The 25,045-nt window shown below is 44.6% G+C and overlaps 2 protein-coding genes across 6 annotated transcripts in view; both read right to left on the minus strand.

Annotated features, from left to right (window-relative positions):
• Nucleotides 1-25,045, minus strand: part of LOC134353840 (zinc finger protein 229-like) — a 76,689-nt gene that overhangs the window by 26,290 nt on the left and 25,354 nt on the right. Inside the window, exons 1-3 of one of the 5 annotated variants that reach the window (XM_063062307.1) lie at nucleotides 21,363-21,493; nucleotides 17,452-17,635; nucleotides 11,785-11,867 (exon numbers count right to left, since the gene is read on the minus strand). The exons of 1 other annotated variant lie outside the window; for it this stretch is intronic. The gene's annotated coding sequence lies outside the window, so the exon portion shown is untranslated. Of the gene's footprint in view, nucleotides 1-2,353; nucleotides 2,456-2,569; nucleotides 2,631-11,784; nucleotides 11,868-17,451; nucleotides 17,636-21,362; nucleotides 21,494-25,045 lie in introns of those variants that run through there. 3 more of the 5 variants (XM_063062309.1, XM_063062306.1, XM_063062305.1) reach the window with 3 other exon arrangements.
• On the minus strand, nucleotides 19,974-21,452 carry LOC134353844 (zinc finger protein 239-like). Its single transcript, XM_063062315.1, has one exon. The coding sequence runs from the start codon at nucleotides 21,439-21,441 to the stop codon at nucleotides 20,326-20,328; it is 1,116 nt and encodes a 371-aa protein (XP_062918385.1). The 5' UTR covers nucleotides 21,442-21,452; the 3' UTR covers nucleotides 19,974-20,325.

Genomic DNA, 25,045 nt, shown 5'->3' on the forward strand with positions numbered 1-25,045 from the left:
TAGACCATAAGACCATAAGATATAGGAGCAGAAGTAGGCCATTCAGCCCATCTTCTCTGCTCCACTATTCAATCATGGCTGATCCAATTCTTCCCGTCATCCCCACTTCCCTGCCTTTTCCCCATACCCTTTGATGCCTGGCTAATCAAGAACCTATCTATCTCTATCTTAAATGCACCCAATGACTTGGCCTACACAGCCGCTTGTGGCTACAAATTCCACAGATTTACCACCCTCTGACTAAAGTAATTTCTCCGCATCTCTGTTCTAAATGGATGTCCTTCAATCCTGAAGTCGTGTCCTCTTGTCCTAGACTCCCCTACCATAGTAAATAATTTTGCCATTTCAAATCTGTTCAAGTCTTTTAACATTTGGAATGTTTCTATGAGATCCCCCCTCGTTCTCCTGAACTCCAGGAAATACAGCCCAAGAACTGCCAGATATTCCTCATATGGTAATTCTCTCATTCCTGGAATCATTCTCGTGAATCTTCTCTGAACCCTCTCCAACGTCAGTATATCCTTTCTAAAATAAGGAACCCAAAACTGCACACAATACTCCGTATGGTCTCACAATTACCTTATAGAACCTCAACATCACATCCCTGCTCTTATATTCCATACTTCTAGAAATGAATGCCAACATTGCATTTGCCTTCTTCACCACCAACTCAACCTGGAGGTTAACCTTTAGGGCATCCTGCACAAGGACTCCCAAGTCCCTTTGCATCTCTGCATTTTGAATTCTCTCCCCGTCTAAATAATAGTCTGCTAGTTTACTTCTTCCACCAAAGTGCATGATCACACACTTTCCAACATTGTATTTCATTTGCCACTTCTTTGCCCATTCACCTAAACTATCCAAGTCTCTCTGCAGGCCCTGAACACTACCCACTCCTCCACCTATCTTTGCATCATCAGCAAATTTAGCCACAAATATATTAATCCCATAGTCCAAATCATTGACATACATCGTAAAAAGCAGCGGTCCCAACACCAACCCCTGTGGAATGCCACTGGTAACCGGCAACCAGGCAGAATAGGATCCCTTTATTCCTTTGTTTTCTGCCGATCAACCAAAGCTCCACCCATGCTAGTAACTCCCCTGTAATTCCATGGGTTCTTATCTTGCTAAGCAGCCTCATGTGCGGCACCTTGTCAAAGGCCTGCATCTTCTTTGTCTACCCTGCTTGTAATTTCCTCAAAAAATTGCAGTAGGTTAGTCAGGCAGGATTTTCCTTTCAGGAAGCTATGCTGGCATTGGCCTATCTTGTCATGTGCCTCCAGGTACTCCATAATCTCATCCCCAACAATCAATTCCAACAACTTCTGAACCACTGATGTCAGGCTAACAGGTCTATAGTTTCCTTTCTGCTGCCTCCCACCCTTCTTAAATAGTGGAGTTCCTCCAGCACTTTGTGTGTGTTACCCAGTTTCCTGTGTCCTGCACCTTGGGTGTAACTTCCTCTCTATATCTCCTATCTATCACTTCTTCAACCTCTGAATGATCTGGAGCTCATCCAGTTCCAGCTCCAACTCCTTAAAACGGTTTGTTAGAAGCTGCAGCTGGATGCACTTCTCACATTGTAGTGGTCAGGGATACTGGAAGTCTCCATGCCTTCCCACATCCTGCAAAAGGAGCATTGCACTATTCTGCCTGACACCTCTATCTAGCTGAGCAGATATAAAAAAAGAGAAGGAAAAAACTTGAGCTTTTCTTCCCCTTGCTTTCTCAAAGTGAAGCCTCTCTCTCTCTCTCTCTCTCGAAGAGCTATAGCATTAAAATCATCACTCTGACTACGTACACTCTGACAGCCGCTGCACTTGCCCCTGCCTTCCTTTAATTTGCTCTTACAAATTAATCCCAAACACTGATTGGCCGCTGGTCAAAGCTCTATTTCACTGACGCAAACCGTTCCTGCATTTTATCCTCTGGCAGTGGACCTGATTGGTCTCCGCCTCGCCAGACTTCTGGATTGGCCGCTGGTCAAAGCACTGTTAAGAGTAAAAGGTGAAAAGTTTAAAGGGAAAGCTTCTCCACTCAGAGGGTCGTAGAGTGTGAAATGAGCTACAAGCACAAGTGGTGCATGCGAGCTCAATTTCAAAGCTTAAGCAAAGTTTGGATGGGGGATATTAGGGGTACAGATGGCTATGGTTCTGGTGCAGATTGATGGGAGTAGGCTGTTTAAATGGTTTCAGCATGGACTAGAGGGGCATAAGGGCCTGTTTCTGTTCTGTATTTTTCTATGACTATGAATCTTTAAATGCTACAGGTTGCTTGTTACCCAAGGCTGGGAATATCAATAACTGTGGCGCTTCTCTTCCTGACGAACTTAATGTATTCTGCACAGTACCTGGTGGCATCGAGATTCATCGTCACCGAGGACGACGTTAGAAGGAAGGCGACGGGCCCAGATGGCGTCCCAGGACGGGTTCTCCGGGCCTGTGCAAGCGAGCTAGCTGGAGTGTTTGCTGACATCTTCAACAGCTCCTTGCTTCAGTCTAAGATCCCCTCGTGTTTTAGGAAGGCAACGATAATCCCAGTGCCAAAGAAGAGCAAGGTAGCATACCTGAATGACTATCGACCTGTGGCTCAGACATCAATTGCTATGAAGTGCTTCGAGAGATCGGTTATGGCACACATCAAACACAGCCTACTGGTCAACCTCGACGCTTTGCAATTCGCCTACCGGAGCAACAGGTCAACGGCAGATGCCATCTCTCTGGCCCTACATTCCTCCTTAGAACACCTGGAGAATAAAGACGCATATGTAAGGCTCCTTTTCATTGACTACAGCTCTGCCTTTAATATCATCATTCCAAATAAACTGATTCCTAGACTCCGGAACCTGGGCCTTAGCACTCAGATCTGCAGCTGGATGTTCAACTTCCTCACAGACAGGACCCAGGCTGTAAAAATAGGGGACAAGCTCTCCGCTACAATCACTCTGAGCATCGGTGCCCCACAAGGCTGTGCACTCAGCCCCCTGCTTTACTAACTGTACACCCATGATTGTGGTGCCAAGTTTCCATCAAACTCAATATATAAGTTTGCTGATGACACAACAATTGTAGGTTGTATCTCGGGTAATGATGAGTTTGAGTACAGAGAGGAAATTAAGAACCTGGTGGCATGGTTCGAAGACAATAACTTATCCCACGTCAGCAAGATGAAGGAATTGGTTGTTGACTTCAGAAGGAGTAGCGGACCGCACAACCCAATTTACATCGGTGGTGCGCAAGTGGAACAGATCAAAAGCTTTAAGTTCCTCGGGGTCAATATCACAAATGACCTGACTTGGTCCAACCAAGCAGAGTTCACTGCCAAGAAGGCCCAACAGCGCCTTTACTTCCTGTGAAAACTAAAGAAATTTGGCCTGTCCCCTAAAACCCTCACTAATTTTTATAGGTGCACCGTAGAAAGCATTCTTCTAGGGTGCATCACAACCTGGTATGGAAGTTGTCCTGTCCAAGACTGAAAGAAGCTGCAGAAGATCATGAACACAGCGCAGCACATCACACAAACCAATCTTCCGTCCGTGGACTCACTTTACACCGCACGCTGTCGGAGCAGTGCTGCCTGGATAATCAAGGATACGACCCACCCAGTCAACACACTTTTCATCCCTCTTCCCTCCGGGACAAGGCTCAGGAGCTTGAAGACTCGTATCGCCAGATTTGGGAACAGCTTCTTTCCAACTGTGATAAGACCGCTGAACGGATCCTCAACCAGATCTGGGCCATACCCTCCAGTTTTTTTGCACTACCTTACTTTCCATTTTTCTATTTTCTATTTATGATTTATAATTTAAATTTTTAATATTTATTAATTTTTACTATTTTTAATATTTAATATTTGTAATCCAGGAAGTGGGAAGCGCAGAATCAAATATCACTGTGATGATTATATGTTCTAGTACCAATTGTTTGGCGACAATAAAGTATAAAGTCTGAGGTGTTTGTTATCATTCATTATCATCATCATTATGTGCTATGTCGTATGACGTGGGCTATCATGGTCTTATACATGACTACGATTCTTCTCGGCAATCTTTTCTACAGGAGTGGTTCCCATTGCTTTCTTCTGGGCAGCGTTTTTACAGACGGGCTACCCTGGCCATTATCAATACTCTTCAAAATTGTCTACCTGGTGTCAGTGGTGGCATAACCAGGACTTATAATATGCACTAGCTGCTCATACAACCATCCACCACCTGCTGTTATGGCTTCATGTGACCCTGACTGGGGGTGAAGCAGGTGCTACACCTTACCCAAGGGTGACCTGCAGGCTAGCAGAGGGAAGGAGTGCCTTACACCTCCTTTGGTAGAGGCATAACTCCACCGCACCATTATCATTAAATTGAATAGAAGAAACAATGGTGACCTGCTAAAGAACCAAATGTGATGCAAAGAGTTTGTTTATCTTGTGGAGTTCTAATTGACATTTTAATATTCTGGAGTATAGACCTAGCTCTATCTGTTAGCATCAGTCTCAACTCTGCCCATTAGCTACCAAGGTATGGACATCTGATGGTTCTGGACATAGGCCCTGATCTCATGTTCCACTTCAATTGGTAGAAAATTGTTATGTATTTATCTGACAGATGCACTATAATTTTTTGCTCTGAGATAAACTTGGAACTATATTTTTCATCCATCCCAAATCCTTAGGTTTAAATAATAAGATCTCAGCTGTGCCTGGGAGGTCATTTACACCCACTTCTGGAGCTGTTTGTCCACTGAATGCCTACACACCTTTTGGCACAACTTTGGATTCTTGGCACCTGCACTCTCAATTCACAGTGATAGTACATTTTAAAGCTCAGAGATTTATGGGTAAGAACAGGGCCATTGAAAACATTTACAAGCATTGTCTTCCCTCTGCTAAATGGTACCAATCCAGTCAAAATTTTTATGAGAACTCATCAGCCAGTTTAAAGCAGGCAGCTTCCACAAGCAATATGCTCAATGTGAACAGGCATTGTGTGTGTCATCGGTCAAACTCAACCTAATTTGTAGCTCTGTTAATCAGCTTCCAAATGTTGTTATTCTGTTATTAGTTACCAAGCCCGCGCCCCCACCCCTTCAGCTGTGTTTCTCTTACCTAAAGCTCTGCCCTGTGCTGATCCGTCTCTAGTTTCTGACCCCACTCCACTAAGCATTGAGTATGGTTTCCATTACACTTTCAGACTTTAGAGTACAGTGATGTATTCTAACAACCCCGCTGTGTGGGTGACAGCCTTTTGGAAGCCATAATGTTGAAATGGACAGGGAATAAGATGGGTAACCAACAATATCTCTCTTCCTCGTCCCAGAAATTTGAGGGACAAACAACATGTCAAACATAACTGCACTCAGCTCGTCTTCTTCGTCAGTCTGCACAGGAAGTCAGACAGGAAATACAAGGGAAAGCTCATCACCCACAGGGTGGTGACTATTTGGAGCCCAGCACCAAAGGAAGAGTGAGAAGTGAACAGCAGGAAAGGATTTAAAAGGACTGTCGAGCAATCGAAGTACTGGCAGGGACCAGCTGGTCTGAGATGACTCTATACTGTACACTGGATGTGTTGTAGATTCACTAAGTATCCGAGGAAGAACTTAAAAAACTGATTTATCTGAAACAGATCCAGAATATTAAACTCCTGTCCCATTAAAGATTAACCACATCTGCAACGGTTACTTGAAACAAAGCAAAACTGCTGTGAGACTGATGAGGGAATTAACACTGTATGATGCTTCCAAATAATTGAACTCCAAGTCAAAAAACTATGTTGGATTATTTATTATGAAATGAGCAAAAATGAACAATCTAATATAGTGATATTAGTGAAAATGGCAGATTAAGTGAAACGAACAAAATAAATGAATATTGTAAATAATCAATATAAATGAAATAAGCTATCAGCAAAAATATTAATTCCTTGTTTCACCTTCTCTCAACCAAATTAAACTAACGAGGACAACATGTGAATTCAGAACTATACTCATTTGCTTCTATCTCCCCCCAACCCACCTGGCAGGTTGCCGTAGTAACACAGAAATCCACAGCACATTAAAGGCTCTTCAGCCCACAATGTGTGCTGACCATGCAACCAACTCGAGAAACTGCCTAGAATTTCCCAACCGTATAGCCCTCTATTTTTCTAATCTCCATGTACCTATCTAAGAGTCTCTTAAGAGACCCCATTGTATACACCTCTAATAACTTCGCTGGCAGTACATTCCACGCACCCACCACTATCTGTGTGAAAAACTTACCTCTGATATCCCCTTGTACCTACTTCAAAGCACCTTAAAACTATACCCCCTCGTGTTACCTATTTCAGCCCGGGAAAAAGCCTTTGGCTACCACATGATCAATGCCCCTCATCATCTTATACACCTCTACTAGGTCACCTCTCATCCTCTGTTGCTCCAAAGGAGAAAAGACCAAGTTCACTCAACCTATTCTCCAAAGGCATGCTCTCCAATCCAGGCAGCATCCTTGTAAAGCTCCTCTGCACTCTTGATAGTATCCACATCCTTCCTGTTGGAGGTGATCAGAACTGAACACAGGCCTGATCAAGGGCTTATATAGCTGTAACATTACATCACGGCTCTAGAAGTCAATGGAACATATCTATGCAGAATGTCATGAAAATATTCCCAGAACATTTGCCACATTAATGCCGTGCATTTCCCTGAGAATATCTGCTCCCAAGTTCCTGCCTAACAGCATATTTCCCTCACCCCAATTAAATGTTTTCCCAAATTGTCTGCTCCTATCCCTCTCCAGTGCTATGGTAACAGAGATACAGCTGTGATCACTACCTCCAAGATGCTCTCCCACAAGAGATCTGACACCTAACCAGGTTCATTTCCCAATACCAGATCAAGTACAGCCTCTCCTCTAGTTGGCTTATCTACATATTGCATCAGGAAACTTTCATGAACACACCTAAGAAACTCCACCCCATCTAAACCCCTTGCTCGAAGGAGATGCTGGTCAATATTAAGAAAGTTTAAATCTCCTATCACAACAACCCTATTATTATTGCACCATTCCAGAATCTGCCTCCCTATCTGCCCCTCGATGTTTCTGTTACTATTGGAGGATCTATTAAAAAACACCCAGCAGAGTCATTGCCCTCTTCCTGTTTCTGACTTCCACCCACAATGACTCAGTAGACAATCCTTCCATAATTTCCTCTGTTTCTGCAGCCATGATACTATCACTGATTAGCTGTGCCACTCCCCTATCTCTTTTGCCTCCCAGCCTGTCCTTTTTGAAACATCTAAAGCCCAGCAGCCATTCCTGCCCAAGTCATCCAAGTTTCTGTAATGGCCACAACATCATAGTTCCATGTATTGATCCATGCTCTTTCATCCACCTTGCTTATAATACTCCTTGCATTAAAATAGGCACACCTCAAACCATCTGGCTGAGTGCTACTTTGCTCTATCATTTGCCTATCGTTTCTCATATACTCCCTACAAGCTGTCACTACTTGTGCGCCAACTGCACCATCCTCTGCCTCTCCACTTCAGTTCCTACCTCCTTGCAAATCTAGTTTAAAAACTGCCCAATAGCATTATCAAACTTCCCTCCCAGGATATTAGTTCCCCTCCAGTTCAGGTGCAACCCTTCCCACTTGTACAGGTCATCCCTTCCTCAGAACAGGTTCCAATGATCAAACTCTTTGAAGTGCTCTGGTCCCAACACTGATTGTACCTCTTAGTCCACAATAAAAACACGCAACATAAACTACAATGTAGACACAGAATATAGATAGATGGCTCTGACATCCCAGCCCCTAATTATTAAATAATCATCACAACTAAATACTATAAAATTAGCAAACATGAAATCTTCAAGGATAAACATCTTTACATTTATGCAAATATGCTCTTTCTTCCTTCAATCAAATCATGTAACAGTTACCTAGACCAGAAGTGACAGCACTTAGTCAGTATAGAGTTAATACCACTCTCTGACAAGTCAGTAAGTCAAGTCAAAGTCAAAGTCATGAAGCTTTTAAAACTGTAGCTCCTCAAACCTCTGCCTCCTGTGAAAGACAGATCTTGGATCTTGTCCAGTCAAGTCTTGGTCTTGATGCACATTTGCCACACAAATCCTCTTCTGTCTGGAAAGGCTTGAAAGACTCTTCCTGTGGATCCATGTGTTGCAAGGCAATGAGTTGTCAACTTTCCTGGAAGGAAATTGCACTATATACCTTACCATTTATGATGTTCCTATAACTGGTAAGTACTCCTTCACTCACCATTTTCCAAAACAAGTTTGACCTGTATTGGATGTGCTTCCATCTACGACAAGCTTCAATGTCTTCCTTTCTGGAAGTTTCCTGGTGGTACGGATGATGAAGTCTTCAGATGCAACAGATGGTTGCGTATTAGAGCTTCCAAATCATTGGGATCAGAGGATGCCTCAGTAGTTGAACGACCATGGGTAATAGCCTCTATTTTGCAAAGGACTGTGTAGAAACCCTCATTCTCAAGATTCTGTACCTTCATCGTGGAATTGAAAACCCTACACACAGACCTGATCAATCTCTCCCATGTTTCCTCATGATGAAAGCCAATCGGGTGATTAGAAATCCATGAAATTCCTTTCAGAAGGACATCAGTGATCTTTGCATGGTTCCACTTCTCAATGGCTTCTCTTAACTCACACTCAACTTCAACAAAGTTTGTCACATTATCAGAGTGCAGTTCACAAATCTGTCCACCTCTTACTATAAAGTCTCAAGGTGCATAACAAAGAAGATGCCACTTCAATGTGAATGACTTGTATAACTAGACAGGCAAATATGACCCACACCTCTTCATCGTACTTCTTCTGCTCTTCACCTCAAAAGGTCCAAAGTAGTCCACTTCTACACATATAAACGGAGGTTCATCTGGAGAAACCCTGTCTGCAGGTAGTCTGCCATGTGTTGACATCCCAGAGCTGCGTGCAACCGTTGACAAACAACGGGATTCTTCTTATAGCCATATCAGTGCCAGGAATCCAACATTTTTGCCACAACCTGGACATGTGCTTAAGGCCACCATGTCCCACCTCTTGATAGACAGGCCTTGGAAATAAGGAGGCATGGGATCCAAGGGAACATTGCTCTGCAGATCCAGAATTGGTTTGCCCACAGAAGGCAAAGAGTGGTTGTAGACTGGTCATATTTTGCATGGAGGTCAGTGACCAGTGGTGTGCCTCAGGGATCTGTTCTGGGACCCCGACTCTTCGTGATTTTTATAAATGACCTGGATGAGGAAGTGGAGGGATGGGTTAGTAAATTTGCTGATGAGACAAAGGTTGGAGGTGTTGTGGATAGTGTGGAGGGCTGTCAGAGGTTACAGCGGGGCAGGGCACTCAAAGCTGCTGTGGTTAAGAAGGCATACCGTGCATTGGCCTTCATCAGTTGTGGGATTGGACTTAGATGTTGAGAGGTAATGTTGCAGCTATATAGGACCCTGGTCAGACCCCACCTGGAGTATTGTGCTCAGTTCTGGTCGCCTCACTACAAGAAGGATGTGGAAACCATAGAAAGAGTGCAGAGGAGATTTACAAGGATGTTGCCTGGATTGGGGGGGCGTGCCTTATGAGAATAGGTTGAGTGACAGAGGATGAGAGGTGACCTGATAGAGGTGTATAAGATGATGAAAGGCATTGATCATGTGGATAGTTACAGGCTTTTTCCCAGAGCTGAAATGGCTAGCACGAGAGGGCACAGTTTTAAGATGCTTGGAAGTAGGTACAGAAAAGATGTCAGGGGTAAGTTTTTTTACGCAGAGAGTGGTGAATGCGTGAAATGGGCTGCCAGCAACAGTGGTGGAGGCAGATACGATAGGGTCTTTTAAGAGACTCCTGGATAGGTACATGGAACTTAGAAAAATAGAGGGCTATAGGTAAGCCTAGGTAATTCCTAAGGTAAGGACACGTTTGGCACAGCTTTGTGGGCCAAAGGGCCTGTATTGTGCTGTAGGTTTTCTATGTTTCTGTGTTTTCCTAAATAAGTCTGAGATACGGAGATCCTCTGCTAGTATAACAGGATGTTTAAACTCTTCGGGCCTGGCTGCCCTACTAAGCCATCACCTTCAAGTACTGGATTGAGCTTGAAAATATAGTGGTTCCTTTTCATGCTTTAGCCCTTTGCAAACTTGAGACTTCATATGGAAATATGTTTCTTTAGCAAAACACAATCATCTCCATTTCAGTCTTTCTGAGCTCCTCCACTGAGAGACAAACTCGGCCAATCCGACCTTTGGCCTCCGAACAACATACTTGTTACTTTTCTTCCAACTAAGAAACAAGAAACTAAGCAAGTTCTTAAATCTAAGATTCCAAGCCACTGTCTTCCTCAAACATGTACAAAAGAAGTAGTGATGGAGCATACATGTTCCCGTGTCCACCTCCTCTTCAATCTGCATGGCATCCATTGAAACACTTCTTCTGACTTCCAGATCACCTGGCAGGAGTGCTCCAGAATAATCGGGATTCACGGGCCATTCCCTTCCAGGCTGAAGAAGATATTGATGACCTGACACCCATGTTTCATTTTTCAGGAATGCTTCCACTCTCAACCTTCAAGAGGCCACATCTGCTTGGTTGCTTGAAGTATTTACAATCTCCATTGCGATGCTTGTAAAACCTTAGGAATTTCAGAAACTGTCAGCAACGAAGGTTTGGAACCTGTAGGTTTCGTTCTTAATATACTTCAGTACAGAAGTACAATCAGTCCACAGAACTGAGTCACGAAGCTGCCTGTGCAACTCCTTCCGCCACATTGTGTCTGTACAGATTGCCTTTGTAGTAGCAGCGAGCTCTATACAAGGGATGGAACTGACTTCAATGGAGCTGCCCTAGGTTGTCTCTTGATAAAAGCACAGTGCACCTGAAAGCGTGTGTTCTGCGACAACAGGTAGGACACTGCACTATAGCCATCTTCGCCTGCATCTGAAAAGTGATGTTACCATGCAGCAGTAACTTCACCAAAGTCCTAGGGGTTCAAATATCTAACAACCGTTAAGTCTTTCAACTGGCAGAGTTCTTCCAACATTCCAACAAAGCTTGTCCACACGTGAGCAATTGATATTGGTATCGTGTCATCCCAGCCAAGCTCTTTCTTACATAGATCTTGTATGATCTTAGCAATTAGCACCACCAAACTCAAGATTCCAAAAGAATCATAGATGAAACTAACTGTGGAGAGAACCACTACTTTGGTGAGTGGTCTATCTTGAATCGTGATCTTAAACTTGAAAGGATCAAACTGAAATGCACACCCAGTACACTCTCCACTGAAAATATATCTTGATCCAAATCCTTCATGTCTTTCGCTCTTTGCTCTACTGGTATAACAGCTAACAAACTAAGTCTGAGCTCATCCCTTTTGAAAGTTGAAAACCACACTTAGCACATATGAATACAAGGCCATGGTAGAGAGACACTGTTTCTTCCTCAGAGGACACTAACACAAAACAGTCATCAACACAGAAGCAATGCAAAACCTTATCCACCGTTTCACACCTAAACTGTTCTTCGTTGTCTTCTGCACAAAATATCTGCATCTTCCACTGGTACTTTAAACTGATGAAACATTGATTTATGATCTGCTATAATCACCACTGGTTCCTTTCTGAATCTGGCTGGGACTCCAACCAATGAGCTAGTAAGATCTGGGTCCTGTAAGAACTGAACATGAAGTGATATTCACTGAAAAGTCACTCCACAAACACAACATTCCTTTTCCAGGGTGGTAAACACCATGATGTTGAATATCCTAGACCTTACCATCACTGCGATCCTGATCTTCTGACGGCATTCTTTCAGCATAACTTTTGCAGATGACATCCTTCTTGAAAGCTGAGTAGGCACTGTGAAATTACAAATCCCTCTTAAACCTTAGATTTAGAGCATGCTGTTCCACAAACTTCATGTTTTAAGACTATAAGATATAGGAGCAGAATTGGGCCATTTGGCCCATTGAGTCTGCTCTGTCATTTCATCAATTTTACTCTCAGCCCCAATTTCCTGCCTTCCCCCTATATCCCTTCATGCGCTGACCAATCAAGAATCTATCAACCTCTGCTTTAAATATACATAACGACTTGGCCTCCAAGGATGTCTGTGGCAAAGAATTCCACAGATACACCACTCACTAAGGAAATTCCTCCTCATCTCTATTCTAAAAGGATGCCCCTCTATTCTGAAGCTGTGTTCTCTGGCCTTAGACTTTCACACCATAGGAAACATTCTCTCCACATCCAATCTATCAAGGTCTTTCAGCATTCAATAGGTTTCAATGAAGTCAGCCGCCTTTACTCTGAATTCTAGTGACTACAGGCCCAGAGAGATCAAACACCCTTATATGACAAGTTATTCAAAACTGTAATCATTTTCATGAACCACCTTTGAACCCTCTCCAGCTTCAGCACATGCTTTCTAAGGGACCCAAACCTGCTCACAATACTCCAACTGAGGACTCAACAGCGCTTTATAAATTCTCAACATTACATCCTGCTAGTCCTCTTGAAATGAATGATAACATTGCGTTTGCCTTCCTCACCACACACTCAACCTGCAAATTAACCTTTAGGGAATCCTGCACAAGAACGTTTCTTTATGCCTCAGTTTTAAAAAATATTTTCTCTCCATTTCAAAAATAGTCAACCCTTTCATTTCTTCCACCATCGTGCAGTACCATACATTCCTTGAAATTGTATTTTACCTGCCATTTATTTGCCCATTCTCCTAATCTAAGTTCTCCTGTAGTCTCTCTACTTCCTCAAAAGTACCCGCCCCTCCACCTATCTTCATATCACCTGCATACTTTGCAACAAAGCCATCAATTCCATCATCCAAATCATTGACACATAACGTAAAAAGAATCGGTCCCAGCACAGACCCCTGTGGAACACCACTAGTCACTGGCACCCACCAGAAAAGGCTCCCTTTATTTCCACTCTTTGCCCCCTGCCAATCTGCCACAGCTTTATCCAAGCCAGAATCTTTCCTGTAATACCATGCGCTCATGGCTTGCTAAGCAGCCTCATGTATGGCAACTTGTCAAAGGCCTTCTGAAAGTACAAGTACACCACATCAACCGATTCTCCATTGTCTATCCTGCTTGTTATTTCTTCAAAGAATTCCAACAGATTTGTCAAGCAAGATTTTCCCTTCAGAAAACCATGCTGACTACGGCCTATTTTATCATGTGCCTCCAAGTACCCTGAGCCCTCATCCTTCAAAATTGATTCCAACATCTTCCCAACCACTGGCCTATAGTTTCCTTTCTTCTATCTTTCTCTCCCTTCTTGAAGAATGGAGTGATATTTTCAATTTTCCAGTCTTCTGCAACAATTACAGAATCTGGTGATTCTTGCAAGATCATTACTAATACCTCCACAATCTCTTCACCCACATCTTTCAGAACCCTGGGGTGTGCACCATCTGACTTCCAGGTGACTTCAGACATTTCAGTTTCCCAAGAACCTTCTCTCTAGTTATGCTAACTTTACACACTTCATGACCCCAACACCTGGAACTTCCACCATTCTGCTGGTTTTCTCCCCCACACTGAAGACTGATCCAAAATACTTATTCAGTTCGTCCGCTATTTCGTTGTCCCCCATTACTACCTCTCCAGCATCATTTTCCAGCCGTTCAACACCCACTCTTGCTTCACTTTTACACTTTATGTATCTGAAGAAACTTTTGGTATCCTCTTTAATATTATTGGCTAACTTACTTTCGTATTCCATCTTTACCTTAATGATTTTTTTAGTTGCCTTCTGTTGGTTTTTAAAAATTTCCCAATCCTCTAAGTTCCCACTAATTTTTGCTCCATTATATGCCCTCTCTTTGGTTTTTATGTTGGCTTTGACTTCATTTGTTAACCACGGTTGTGTCATCTTTTCTTTAAAATACTCTTTGTGATCTAGATATTCTGTACCTTCGGAATTGCTCTCAGAAATTCCAGTCTTTGCTGCTCTGCCATCGTCCCTGCCGGTGTTCTTATCCAATCAACTCTAGCCAACTCCTCTCTCATGCCTCTGTAATTCCCTTTACTCCAGTCTAATACTAATAAATCTGACCTTAGCTTCTCCTTCTCAAATTTCAGAGTGAATTCAATCACATTATGATCACTTTTACCTTAAATTCTCTAATCAATTCTTGCTCATTACACAACACCTAATCCAGAATAGCTGATCCCCTAGTGGGCTCAACCATGAGCTACTCTAAAAAGCCATCTCATAGGCACTCTAGAAATCCCCTCTCCTGGACTCCAGCACCACCCTGATTTTCCCAACCTACCTGCATATTGAAGTCCTCCATGACTACTGCAACATTGCCCTTTTGGCATGTATTTCCCATTGAAATTTGTAGGCCACTTCCTTACTACTGTTTCGGGGTCTGTATACAACTTCCATTAGAGTCTTTTTACCCTTGTAGTTCCTTAGCTCTATCCGCAATGATTCAATACCTTCCAACCCCATGTCACCTCTTTCTAATGATTCGATTTTAATTTTAATTTTTTACCAGTACAGGAATGATGCCCCCTCTGCCTTCCTGCCTAATTTGATACAATATCCATCCTTGGACATTAAGCTCCCAGTTATAATCTTCTTCCAGCCATGATTCAGTGATGCCTACAGCATCATACCTGCAAATTTGCAACTGTGCTGCAAGTTCATGTACCCTATTCCATAAATTGCACACATTCAAATAGAACACCTTCAGTCCTGCATTCACCCTTTTCAATTCTGTCCGCCTTTTACATTGCAGCTCATCCTGTAGACTGCAATTTTGCCCTATCAACAGCCTCTCCTCACTACACATTACCTTTATTTGTAAACCAGCTTCCTTGTCGTCAGCACCATTATCCGCCATTCCTTCAATACTCTTGCATTGAAATATAGGCAGCTCAGGACACTAGCTGCACCATGCTCAACCTTCTGATTCCTAACTTTGTCTGAGGTCTTACCAACAGCTCCTTCCAACCATCTCGACTTCACCGCACCTTGTTCCCATTCCAACCTTACTCCTTCTGAACGCTCTGCTCTCCACTCCCTCCGCACTAATCCGAACCTTACTATTAAACCCGCCGATAAGGAGGGTGCTGTTGTAGTCTGGCGTACTGACCTCTACCTTGCCGAGGCACAGTGACAACTCGCGGATACCTCCTCTTATTTACCCCTCGATCGTGACCCCACTAAGGAGCACCAAGGCCATTGTCTCCCACATCATCACCGACTTTATCCGCTCAGAGGATCTCCCATCCACTGCTACCAACCTCATAGTTCCCACACCTCGCACTTCCCGTTTCTACCTCCTACCCAAAATCCACAAACCTGCGTATCCTGGCAGACTTATTGTCTCAGCTTGCTCCTGCCCCACCAAACTCATTTCTGCATACTTCAACATGGTTTTATCCCCCCTTGTTCAGTCCCTTCCTACCTATGTTCGTGACACTTCTCACACTCTTAAACTTTTCGGTGATTTTAAGTTCCCTGGCCCCCACCACTTTATTTTCATCATGGATGTCCAGTCCCTATATACTTCCATCACCCATCAGGAAGGTCTCAAAGCTCTCCGCTTCTTTTTGGATTCTAGACCTAATCAGTTCCCCTCTACCACCACTCTGCTCCGTCTAGTGGAATTAGTCCTTACTCTTAATAATTTCTCCTTTGGCTCCTCCCACTTCCTCCAAACTAAAGGTGTAGCTATGGGCACCCGTATGGGTCCTAGCTATGCCTGCCTTTTTGTTGGCTTTGTGGAACAATCTATGTTCTGAACCTATTCTGGTATCTGTCCCCCACTCTTCCTTTGCTACATCGATGACTGCATTGGCGCTGCTTCCTGCACGCATGTAGAGCTCGTTGACTTCATTAACTTTGCCTCCAATTTTCACCCTGCCCTCAAGTGTACCTGGTCCATTTCCAACAGCTCCCTCCCCTTTCTAGATCTTTCTGTCTCTATCTCTGGAGACAGCTTATCTACTGATGTCTACTATAAGCCTACTGACTTTCACAGCTATCTGGACTATTCCTCTTCTCACCCTGTCTATTGCTAAAATCCTATCCCCTTCTCCGTCTCCGCCGCATCTGCTCTCAGGATGAGGCTTTTCATTCCAGGATGAGGGAGATGCCCTCCTTTTTTTAAAGAAAGGGGCTTTCCTTCCTCCACCATCAACTCTACTCTCAAACGCATCTCCCCCATTTCATGCACATCTGCTCTCACCCCATCCTCCCGCCACCCCACTAGGAATAGGGTTCCCCTGGTCCTCACCTACCACCCCACCAGCCTCCAGGTCCAACATATTATTCTCCGTAACTTCCATCACCTCCAACGGGATCCCACCACTACGCACATCTCCCCCCCACCCCCCTGCTTTCCACAGGGATTCCTCCCTACGCGACTCCCTTGTCCATTTGTCCCCCCAATCCCTCCCCACTGATCTCCCTCCTTGCACTTATCCTTGTAAGTGGAACAAGTGCTACACATCCCCTTACACTTCCTCCCTTACCACCATTCAGGGCCCCAGACAGTCCTTCCAGGTGAGGCGACACTTCACCTGTGAGTCGGCTGGGGTGATATACTGCGTCCCGTGCTCCCGATGTGGCCTTCTATATATTGGCGAGACCCAACGCAGACTGGGAGATCGTTTTGCTGAACACCTACGCCCTGTCCACCAGAGAAAGCAAGATCTCCCAGTGGCCACACATTTTAATTCCACATCCCATTCGGCCTCCTCTACTGTAAAGATGAAGCCTCACTCAGGTTGGAGAAACAACACCTTATATTCCGTCTGGGTAGCCTCCAATCTGATGGCATGAACAGTGACTTCTCAAACTTCCACTAATGCCCCACCTCCCCCTCATACCCCATCCATTATTTATTTATATACACACATTTTTTTCTCTCTCTCCTTTTTCTCCCTCTGTCCCTCTGACTATACCCCTTGCCCATCCTCTGGGTTTTCCCCCCCTCCCCCTTTTCATTCTCCCTGGGCCTCCTGTCTCATTATCCTCTCAATCAACTGTCCAGCTCTTGGCTCCATCCCTCCCCCTTCTGTCTTCTCCTATCATTTCGGATCTCCCCCTTCCCCTCCCACTTCCAATCTCTTACTAGCTCTTCCTTCAGTTAGTCCTGATGAAGGGTCTCGGCCTGAGACATCGACTGTACCTCTTCCTAGAGATGCTGCCTGGCCTGCTGCGTTCACTAGCAACTTTGATGTGTGTTGCTTGAATTTCCAGCAGCTGCAGAATTCCTCGTGTTGGCACAAATCGAATGTGTGTTCGCCCTTGCAGAACAGACAAACCCCTTTGGCTAACCAGACCATTCCCCTTCCATTAGTTCCAGGCTCAGTTTTAATCTAACTTCTCATAGTGGCCAAAGTAGAGGCAAAGCTAATTCCTTTAGCCTTAGAACAAAGTTGTAACTTAGTTTTGTTCACACCTTTGCTTAGTGCAGGAGATGGAGCATCCCAAATACAGGGTCTGTTGCAAACTTGCCTTTCCAGAAAATCAACAATACGAGCAAAAGTAGTCTTACAGTTGTGCCTTTCTTGCAGTTCAAAGACCACCATTCTCCATTTATCCCTCAGTATAAAGGGCAATTTCTTGACGACAATCGACATTATCTGTTGGAAGGTGAAACACATTTTCACTTATTGCAGCAACATGACCTTCACTGCAACATTTATGGGTTAACCATTGTTTCACATCCCCTTTAAAAGCATTGCTATAGCTACCAATGCTTGGAAAGCGTTCATTCATAACCCATAACAAAGATACAAAACACAAAATACAATAGGCAGAATATAGATCAGAAGAAACTCCTCCCATGCATGGTGACCATGATGCTGAACCTGTATCTGGATTCAGTAACTGCGATGGTTAAATATCCAGCATGCAGCTTATTTCAACTTTTTTCCCCAGTGTGAACTCAGTAATGTATCACATGGTGGACTGACTGAGTGAATCCCTTCCCAGAGTTAGACCATGGTTTCTGCCCAGAGTAAACTTGCTGCTGTGCCAGTAGGGAACCTGACTGAATGAATCCCTTCCCATGGTCTCAACAGATGTACGTCCTCTTCTCAGTCTGAATTTGTTGTTGAACATTCAGTTGAGATGACTGAGTGACTCATTTCCCATAATCTGAACAGGTCAACAGCCCGCCCCCAGTGTGAACTCACTGGTGCCGAGTAGGTAGGAAGGCCAAGTGAATCCCTTCCCACAGACTGAGCAGGTGAATGGCTTCTCTCCAGTGTGAACTGACTGGTGTGTCTGCAGGTGGCATGACCGAGTGAATCCCTTCCCACAACCTGAGCAGGTGAATGGCCACTCCCCAAGGTGAACTCGCTGGTGTGCCAGTAGATATGATCGCTAAGCGAATCCCATCCCACAGTCTGAGCAGGTGAAGGATTCTATCCAGTGTGAACCTACTGATGTAGCCTCAGTTGAGATGACTGAGCGAATCCCTTCTCACAATCTGAGCAGGTGAACGGTTTCTCCCCTGTGCGAACTCACTGGGGTGCCAGTAAGGAACCTGACCGAATGAATCCTTTGCCATTCTGAGCAGGTGAATGGCCTCTCCCCATGTGAATTTGCTGATGTACTTTCACTTGAGATGACCAAGTGAATCACTTCCCACAGTCTGAGCAAGTCTCTCCCCAGCGTGAACTCACTTGTGTGCCAGTAGATCAGATGGCTGAGTAAATCCCTTACGAGTCTGAGAAACCCTTATCACCTGTGAGTCCCTTCCCACAATTGGAGCAGGTGAACGGTCTCTCCCCAGTGTGAAATGACTGGTGTCTCCGCAGGTAGACTGACTGAGTGAACCCCTTCCCACAGTCTGAGCAGGTGAACGGCCTCTCCCCATTGTGAACTCGCTGATGTACCTTCAGTTGAGAAAACTCGTTAGATTCTGGACTAGATCCTGAGGATTGGAGGGTGGCTAATGTAACCCCACTTTTTAAAAAAGGAGGGAGAGAGAAACCGGGGAATTATAGGCCGGTTAGCCTAACGTCGGTGGTGGGGAAACTGCTGGAGTCAGTTATCAAGGATGTGATAACAGCACATTTGGAAAGCGGTGAAATGATTGGACAAAGTCAGCATGGATTTGTGAAAGGAAAATCATGTCTGACGAATCTCATAGAATTTTTTGAGGATGTAACTAGTAGAGTGGATAGGGGAGAACCAGTGGATGTGGTATATTTGGATTTTCAAAAGGCTTTTGACAAGGTCCCACACAGGAGATTAGTGTGCAAACTTAAAGCACACGGTATTGGGGGTAAGGTATTGGTGTGGGTGAAGAATTGGTTAGCAGACAGGAAGCAAAGAGTGGGAATAAACGGGACCTTTTCAGAATGGCAGGCGGTGACTAGTGGGGTACCGCAAGGCTCAGTGCTGGGACCCCAGTTGTTTACAATATATATTAATGACTTGGATGAGGGAATTAAATGCAGCATCTCCAAGTTTGCGGATGACACGAAGCTGGGTGGCAGTGTTAGCAGTGAGGAGGATGCTAAGAGGATGCAGGGTGACTTGGATAGGTTGGGTGAGTGGGCAAACTCATGGCAGATGCAATTTAATGTGGATAAATGTGAAGTTATCCACTTTGGTGGCAAAAATAGGAAAACAGATTATTATCTGAATGGTGGCCGATTAGGAAAAGGGGAGGTGCAACGAGACCTGGGTGTCATTATACACCAGTCATTGAAAGTGGGCATGCAGGTACAGCAGGCGGTGAAAAAGGCGAACGGTATGCTGGCATTTATAGCGAGAGGATTCGAGTACAGGAGCAGGGAGGTACTACTGCAGTTGTACAAGGCCTTGGTGAGACCACACCTGGAGTATTGTGTGCAGTTTTGGTCCCCTAATCTGAGGAAAGACATCTTTGCCATAGAGGGAGTACAAAGAAGGTTCACCAGATTGATTCCTGGGATGGCAGGTCTTTCATATGAAGAAAGACTGGATGAACTGGGCTTGTACTCGTTGGAATTTAGAAGATTGAGGGGGGATCTGATTGAAACGTATAAGATCCTAAAGGGATTGGACAGGCTAGATGCGGGAAGATTGTTCCCGATGTTGGGGAGGTCCAGAACGAGGGGTCACAGTTTGAGGATAGAGGGGAAGCCTTTTAGGGCCGAGATTAGGAAAAACTTCTTCACACAGAGAGTGGTGAATCTGTGGAATTCTCTGCCACAGCAAACTGTTGAGGCCAGTTCATTAGCTATGTTTAAAAGGAAGTTAGATATGGCCCTTGTGGCTACAGGGGTCAGGGGGTATGGAGGGAAGGCTGGGTTCTGAGTTGGATGATCAGCCATGATCATAATAAATGGCGGTGCAGGCTCGAAGGGCCGAATGGCCTACTCCTGCACCTATTTTCTATGTTTCTATAACTCAGTGAATCCCTTCCCACAGTCTGAGCAGGTGAATGGCCTCTCCCCAATGTGAACTGACTGGCATCTCTGTAGGTGGATCCACTGAGTGAATCCCTTGCCAAAGTCTGAGCATGTCTCTCCCCAGTGTGAACTCGTTGGTGTCTCTGTAGGTTGGTCGACTTAGTGAATCCTCTTCCACAGTCTGAGCAGGTGAACGGTCTCTCCCCAGTGTGAACTCGCCGGTGTGCCAGTAGGTAAGATGATCGAGTGAATCCCTTCCCACAGTCCGAGCAGGGAAATGGCCTCTCCCCAGTGTGAAGTCGCTGATGTACCTTCAGTTGAGATGACTGAGTGAATGCCTTCCCACAGTCTGAGCAGGTGAACGGTCTCTCCCCTGTGTGAACTCGCTGGTGTGCCAAAAGGTAAGGTGATCGAGTAAATCCCTTCCCACAGTCTGAGCAAGTGAACGGTCTCTGCCCAGTGTGACATCGCTGATGTACCTTCAGAGTAGATGACTCAGTGAATCCCTTCCCACAGTCTGAGCATGTGAATGGTCTCTCCCCAGTGTGAACTCGCTGATGTACCTTCAGATGAGATGACTGGGCAAATCTCTTTCCACAGTCTGAGCAGGTAAACGGCCTCTCCCCAGTGTGAACTCGTTGATGTACCTTCAGTTTAGAGGACTGAGTGAATCCCTTCCCACAGTCCGAGCAGGTGAATGACCACTCCCCAGTGTGAACCGATTGGTGTGCCAGTAGTTGGAATGACTGAGTGAATCCCTTCCCACAGTCGGAGCAGGTGAATGGCCTCTCTGCAGTGTGAACTGACTGATGTATCTTTAAGTGGGTTGACTGAGTGAATCCCTTCCCACATTCAGAGCAGGTGAACGGCCTCTCCCCAGTGTGAATTCGCTGATGTGCCTTCAATTGAGATGACTGAGTGAATCCCTTCCCACAGTCTGAACAGGTGAATGGTCTCTTACCAGTGTGAACTGACTGGTGTGCCAGTAGGTCAGATGATTCAGTGAATTGCTTCTCGCAGTCTGAGCATGTGAACAGCATCTCTCCAGTGTGAAATGATCAGTGTGCCAATCAATGAGTAATTGAATCCTTTCCCACAGTCTGAGAAGTTGAACAGCCTCTCTCCTGTTTGTACTCGGTGGTGTGCTGTGGGCCAGCTGAATAAGAGAGTTCCTTATCACACTGAAGGAAGAAGAATGATACCTCTGCTATCAATTCTCTGGCAATTCATCAAGTCAGACGTCAGAAAGATTGAATCTCTCGCATAGTCAATGCAGTTGAAGAACTGATCTCTAGTGATCAAAAGCTGGTGTGTTCTCAGCAACTCAATCCCAGAGGATTTCACTGAGTTAAAAGAGACAACTTCATTTCCGACATGAAGCACGTTTCCAGCTGGGATGAGATACTTTTTCTTCTCCTAGAATCAACAACAGATATATTTGGTGTAATAAAGGAAAAATTTGGCCATCCTTAAATATCTGGACAGAGACATTAGAACTGGCATGCTATTGTGTTCAGATCCCTGTTCACAAATTCTTTGTCATTCCTAACATCAATTGCACACATCAATGGGTGAAAGACTGCATTTACGTGATAAATATATATAAAGAAAAAAACTGTATTACAATAAGTATATATATGCCTATTAAATAGTTAACTTAAAATAAATAGTGCGAGGAAACAGAAATAAGGATGTAGCGAGTTAGTGTTCATGGGTTCAATGTCCATTTAGAAATTGGAAAGAGGAGGGGAAGATTGTTCTTATTATTTTGAGCTCTGGTCATGTCCCACAGCACTACAAAGAGCACATGGTATTTCATGGCTGATTCTGGAGACTTTCTACTTACTCTGACCCCTACCCCACCCCCCCACCACCCGGAGGTGATTGATTGCGCTAAACTCATCTATGGTAATGTCAATGAATATGAAGGGGGAGGGGAGGGGACAGTTGTCTTTCCCATTGGACTGTGGCACTTTTGTGATGTGATTGTTACAGGTCACTTGTTACCCAGGAGACAGGTGTTTGATATCATTATGTACCCAGGGAGAATGGTATAAAACATTCTCATAGGTAGAAAGGTCCAGAGATCTATGTCAGGGGACTGAAACAGTAAAGCATATCCTTATTTCATGCAGGAGATTTGCACAGGAAAGACAGCAAATGTTACAACAATCACGCAAAGTAGGGCTGGTAGAGAACAGTGTTAAAGGTTTGTTGGAATGTGGGGAGAGTGATCGGAGAGGAAATGATTGTTTCGTTTTTTAAGGGCAACGGGACTGGATAGACTGCTTTAAAGTGAATGTACAATGAGGGACAATAAATCCTGAAGATGGCTGTAATGCAACAATGTGGATGCCAACTGCCGTAAAAACTCAAGGAAGAAGAAGAAGAAAGATCCAGAGAAAGAGGTAAAACAAAGGTTATTTTCTCAAGAACTAAATTTGATGGAAAGATCTTGCAGCACTAATTGATATTTTCATTCACTGGAAGGTGGACTCTTCTTCTGAGATTAACTCAAAACTGTATCTTTGTTCTGAGTTCCTAATTCTTGGATTTAGATAGGTGAAATTCGGCAGTGTCTGACAGATCCAACTGCTGGCATTCCCCCTGCCTGTGGTACCAAACACACCCGACCGATTGCTGGGGGAAGCACTAGAATGGCCATCTTGACTTCAGGTCAAGATGGCACGAGCCTACAAAGCTCCCTCGGTTGACATCTTCCCGACAGCAAACAAAAATATCTTTTTTACTTCTTTTACGCCTGTTTTTCACCTCAAATATGTTCCTGGGACTGTTAAGAGTCTGCGATTTACAGTTTGGCGATCTTTGAGTGATCCAACGCTTTGTGGTCTCTGAGAAGATTCCGGGAAGCAAGAGCACGTACTCAGACGGCCTCAAAGCAAAGAAACTTCGAGACGGCATGAGCCGTTGTTCGACTCCATTTCGCCATTTAAAGCGTCAATTAATCACTAAAGCATTGAGAAAAACTGAGACCTGGAGGCGAACAAGAGTTTCAGCGTCAACTGCCAGCCTTTTAATCACTGCAGGAGGAGTCTGTGAGCAGCCTATCGCTGGGTGGCTCTGTGACAAGCAGGTAGGCCTCTCTGCCTCGTGTGATGTCCCTCTCTTTCAATGAACATCAGTGATATCATAGGATGGTATCATGGCTCTGCGTTTACGGTTTGGACGATAGCATTTAAGGACTGTGGACTTTTTCCAGACTTATGGTTTTTATATTCTGTGGTTTTTTTTAAATCGCCTGTTCCTTTTCTGTCTTGTTCTGCAAGGGGAGGGTGTTTGGGGGGGGGGGGTTGATGTCCTGTTAGTTTTTTTATGTGGGGAAGGGCTTTTTTTTGGGGGGTTGATGTTCCTACTCTGTTTTGTGCAGGGTGAGTGGGGTTTTTGGAGGGGGGGAAATGTATGATCAGGATGCTGTTCTTTTTCGTATCGGGGTGGGTTTGATGGCTCTCTCTGAATGGTTTTCATGTTCTTTCTTTGTTTTGTGGCTCTCAGGAGATAACAAATTTCAGAGTTGTATACGACCATAAGACATAGGAGCAGAATTAGGCCATCTGGCCCATCGAGTCTGCTCCACCATTCCATCATGGCTGATCCTTTTTTTTAAGAAATCTCCTCCTCAACCCCAGTTTCCGGCCTTCACCCCATAACTTTTGATGCCATGTCCAATCAAGAACCTACCAACCTCTGCCTTAAATACACCTAACGACCTGACCTCCACAGCTTCATGTGGCAACAAATTCCAAAAATTCACCAACCTTTGGCTAAAGAAATTTTTCTGCATCTCTGCTTTGAAAGGGCACCCCTCTATTCTGAGGCTGTGCCCGCTTGTCCTAGACTCTCCCACCATGAGAAACATCCTTTCCACATCTACTCTGTCTAGGCCCTTCAACATTCAAAAGGTTTCAATGAGATTCTCCCCCCACCCCATCCTTCTGCATCCCAGCGAGTACAGACCCAGAGCCATCAAACATTCCTCATTTGATAACCCTTTCATTCCTGGAATCAGCCTGGTGAATCTCCTCTGGACCCTCTCTAATGCCAGCACATCTTTTCTTAGATAAGCCCATAACTGTTCACAATACCCAATGTGAGGCCTCACCAATGCCTTATAAAGCCTCAGCATCACATCCCTGTATTCTAGACCTCTTGACATGGCATTTGCCTTCCTCACCATTGACTCAACCTGCAAGTTAATCCTCAAGGTGTTCTGCACAAGGACTCCCAAGTCCCTCTGCATCTCAGATTCCTGGATTTCCTCCCCATTTAGAAAATAGTCCACACATTCATTTCTACTACCAAAGTGCATGACCACACATTATCCAATATTGCATTTCATTTGCCACTTTCTTGCTCATGCTCCTAATCTGTACAAGTCCTTCTGCATCCTACCTGTTTCCTCAACAATACCTGCCCCTCCACCAATCTTTGTATCACCTGCAAACTTGGCAACAAAGCCATCTGTTCCATCATCTAAATTTTTTATATACAGCATAAACAGAAGTGGATTCAACACAGACCATTGCAGAACACCACTAGCCACTGGCAGCCAACCAGAAAAGGATCCTTTTATTCCCACTCGCTACCTCCTACCAATCAGCCAATGCTCTAACCATGTTCATAACT

Source organism: Mobula hypostoma, chromosome 11 (assembly GCF_963921235.1).
Source record: "Mobula hypostoma chromosome 11, sMobHyp1.1, whole genome shotgun sequence".
Taxonomy (NCBI): Eukaryota; Metazoa; Chordata; class Chondrichthyes; order Myliobatiformes; family Myliobatidae; genus Mobula; species Mobula hypostoma.

Coding starts and splice junctions, on each gene's coding strand:
- LOC134353844 (XM_063062315.1), bottom strand. CDS start 21,441: ATGCTGTTCACATGCTCAGACTGCGAGAAGCAATTCACTGAATCATCT.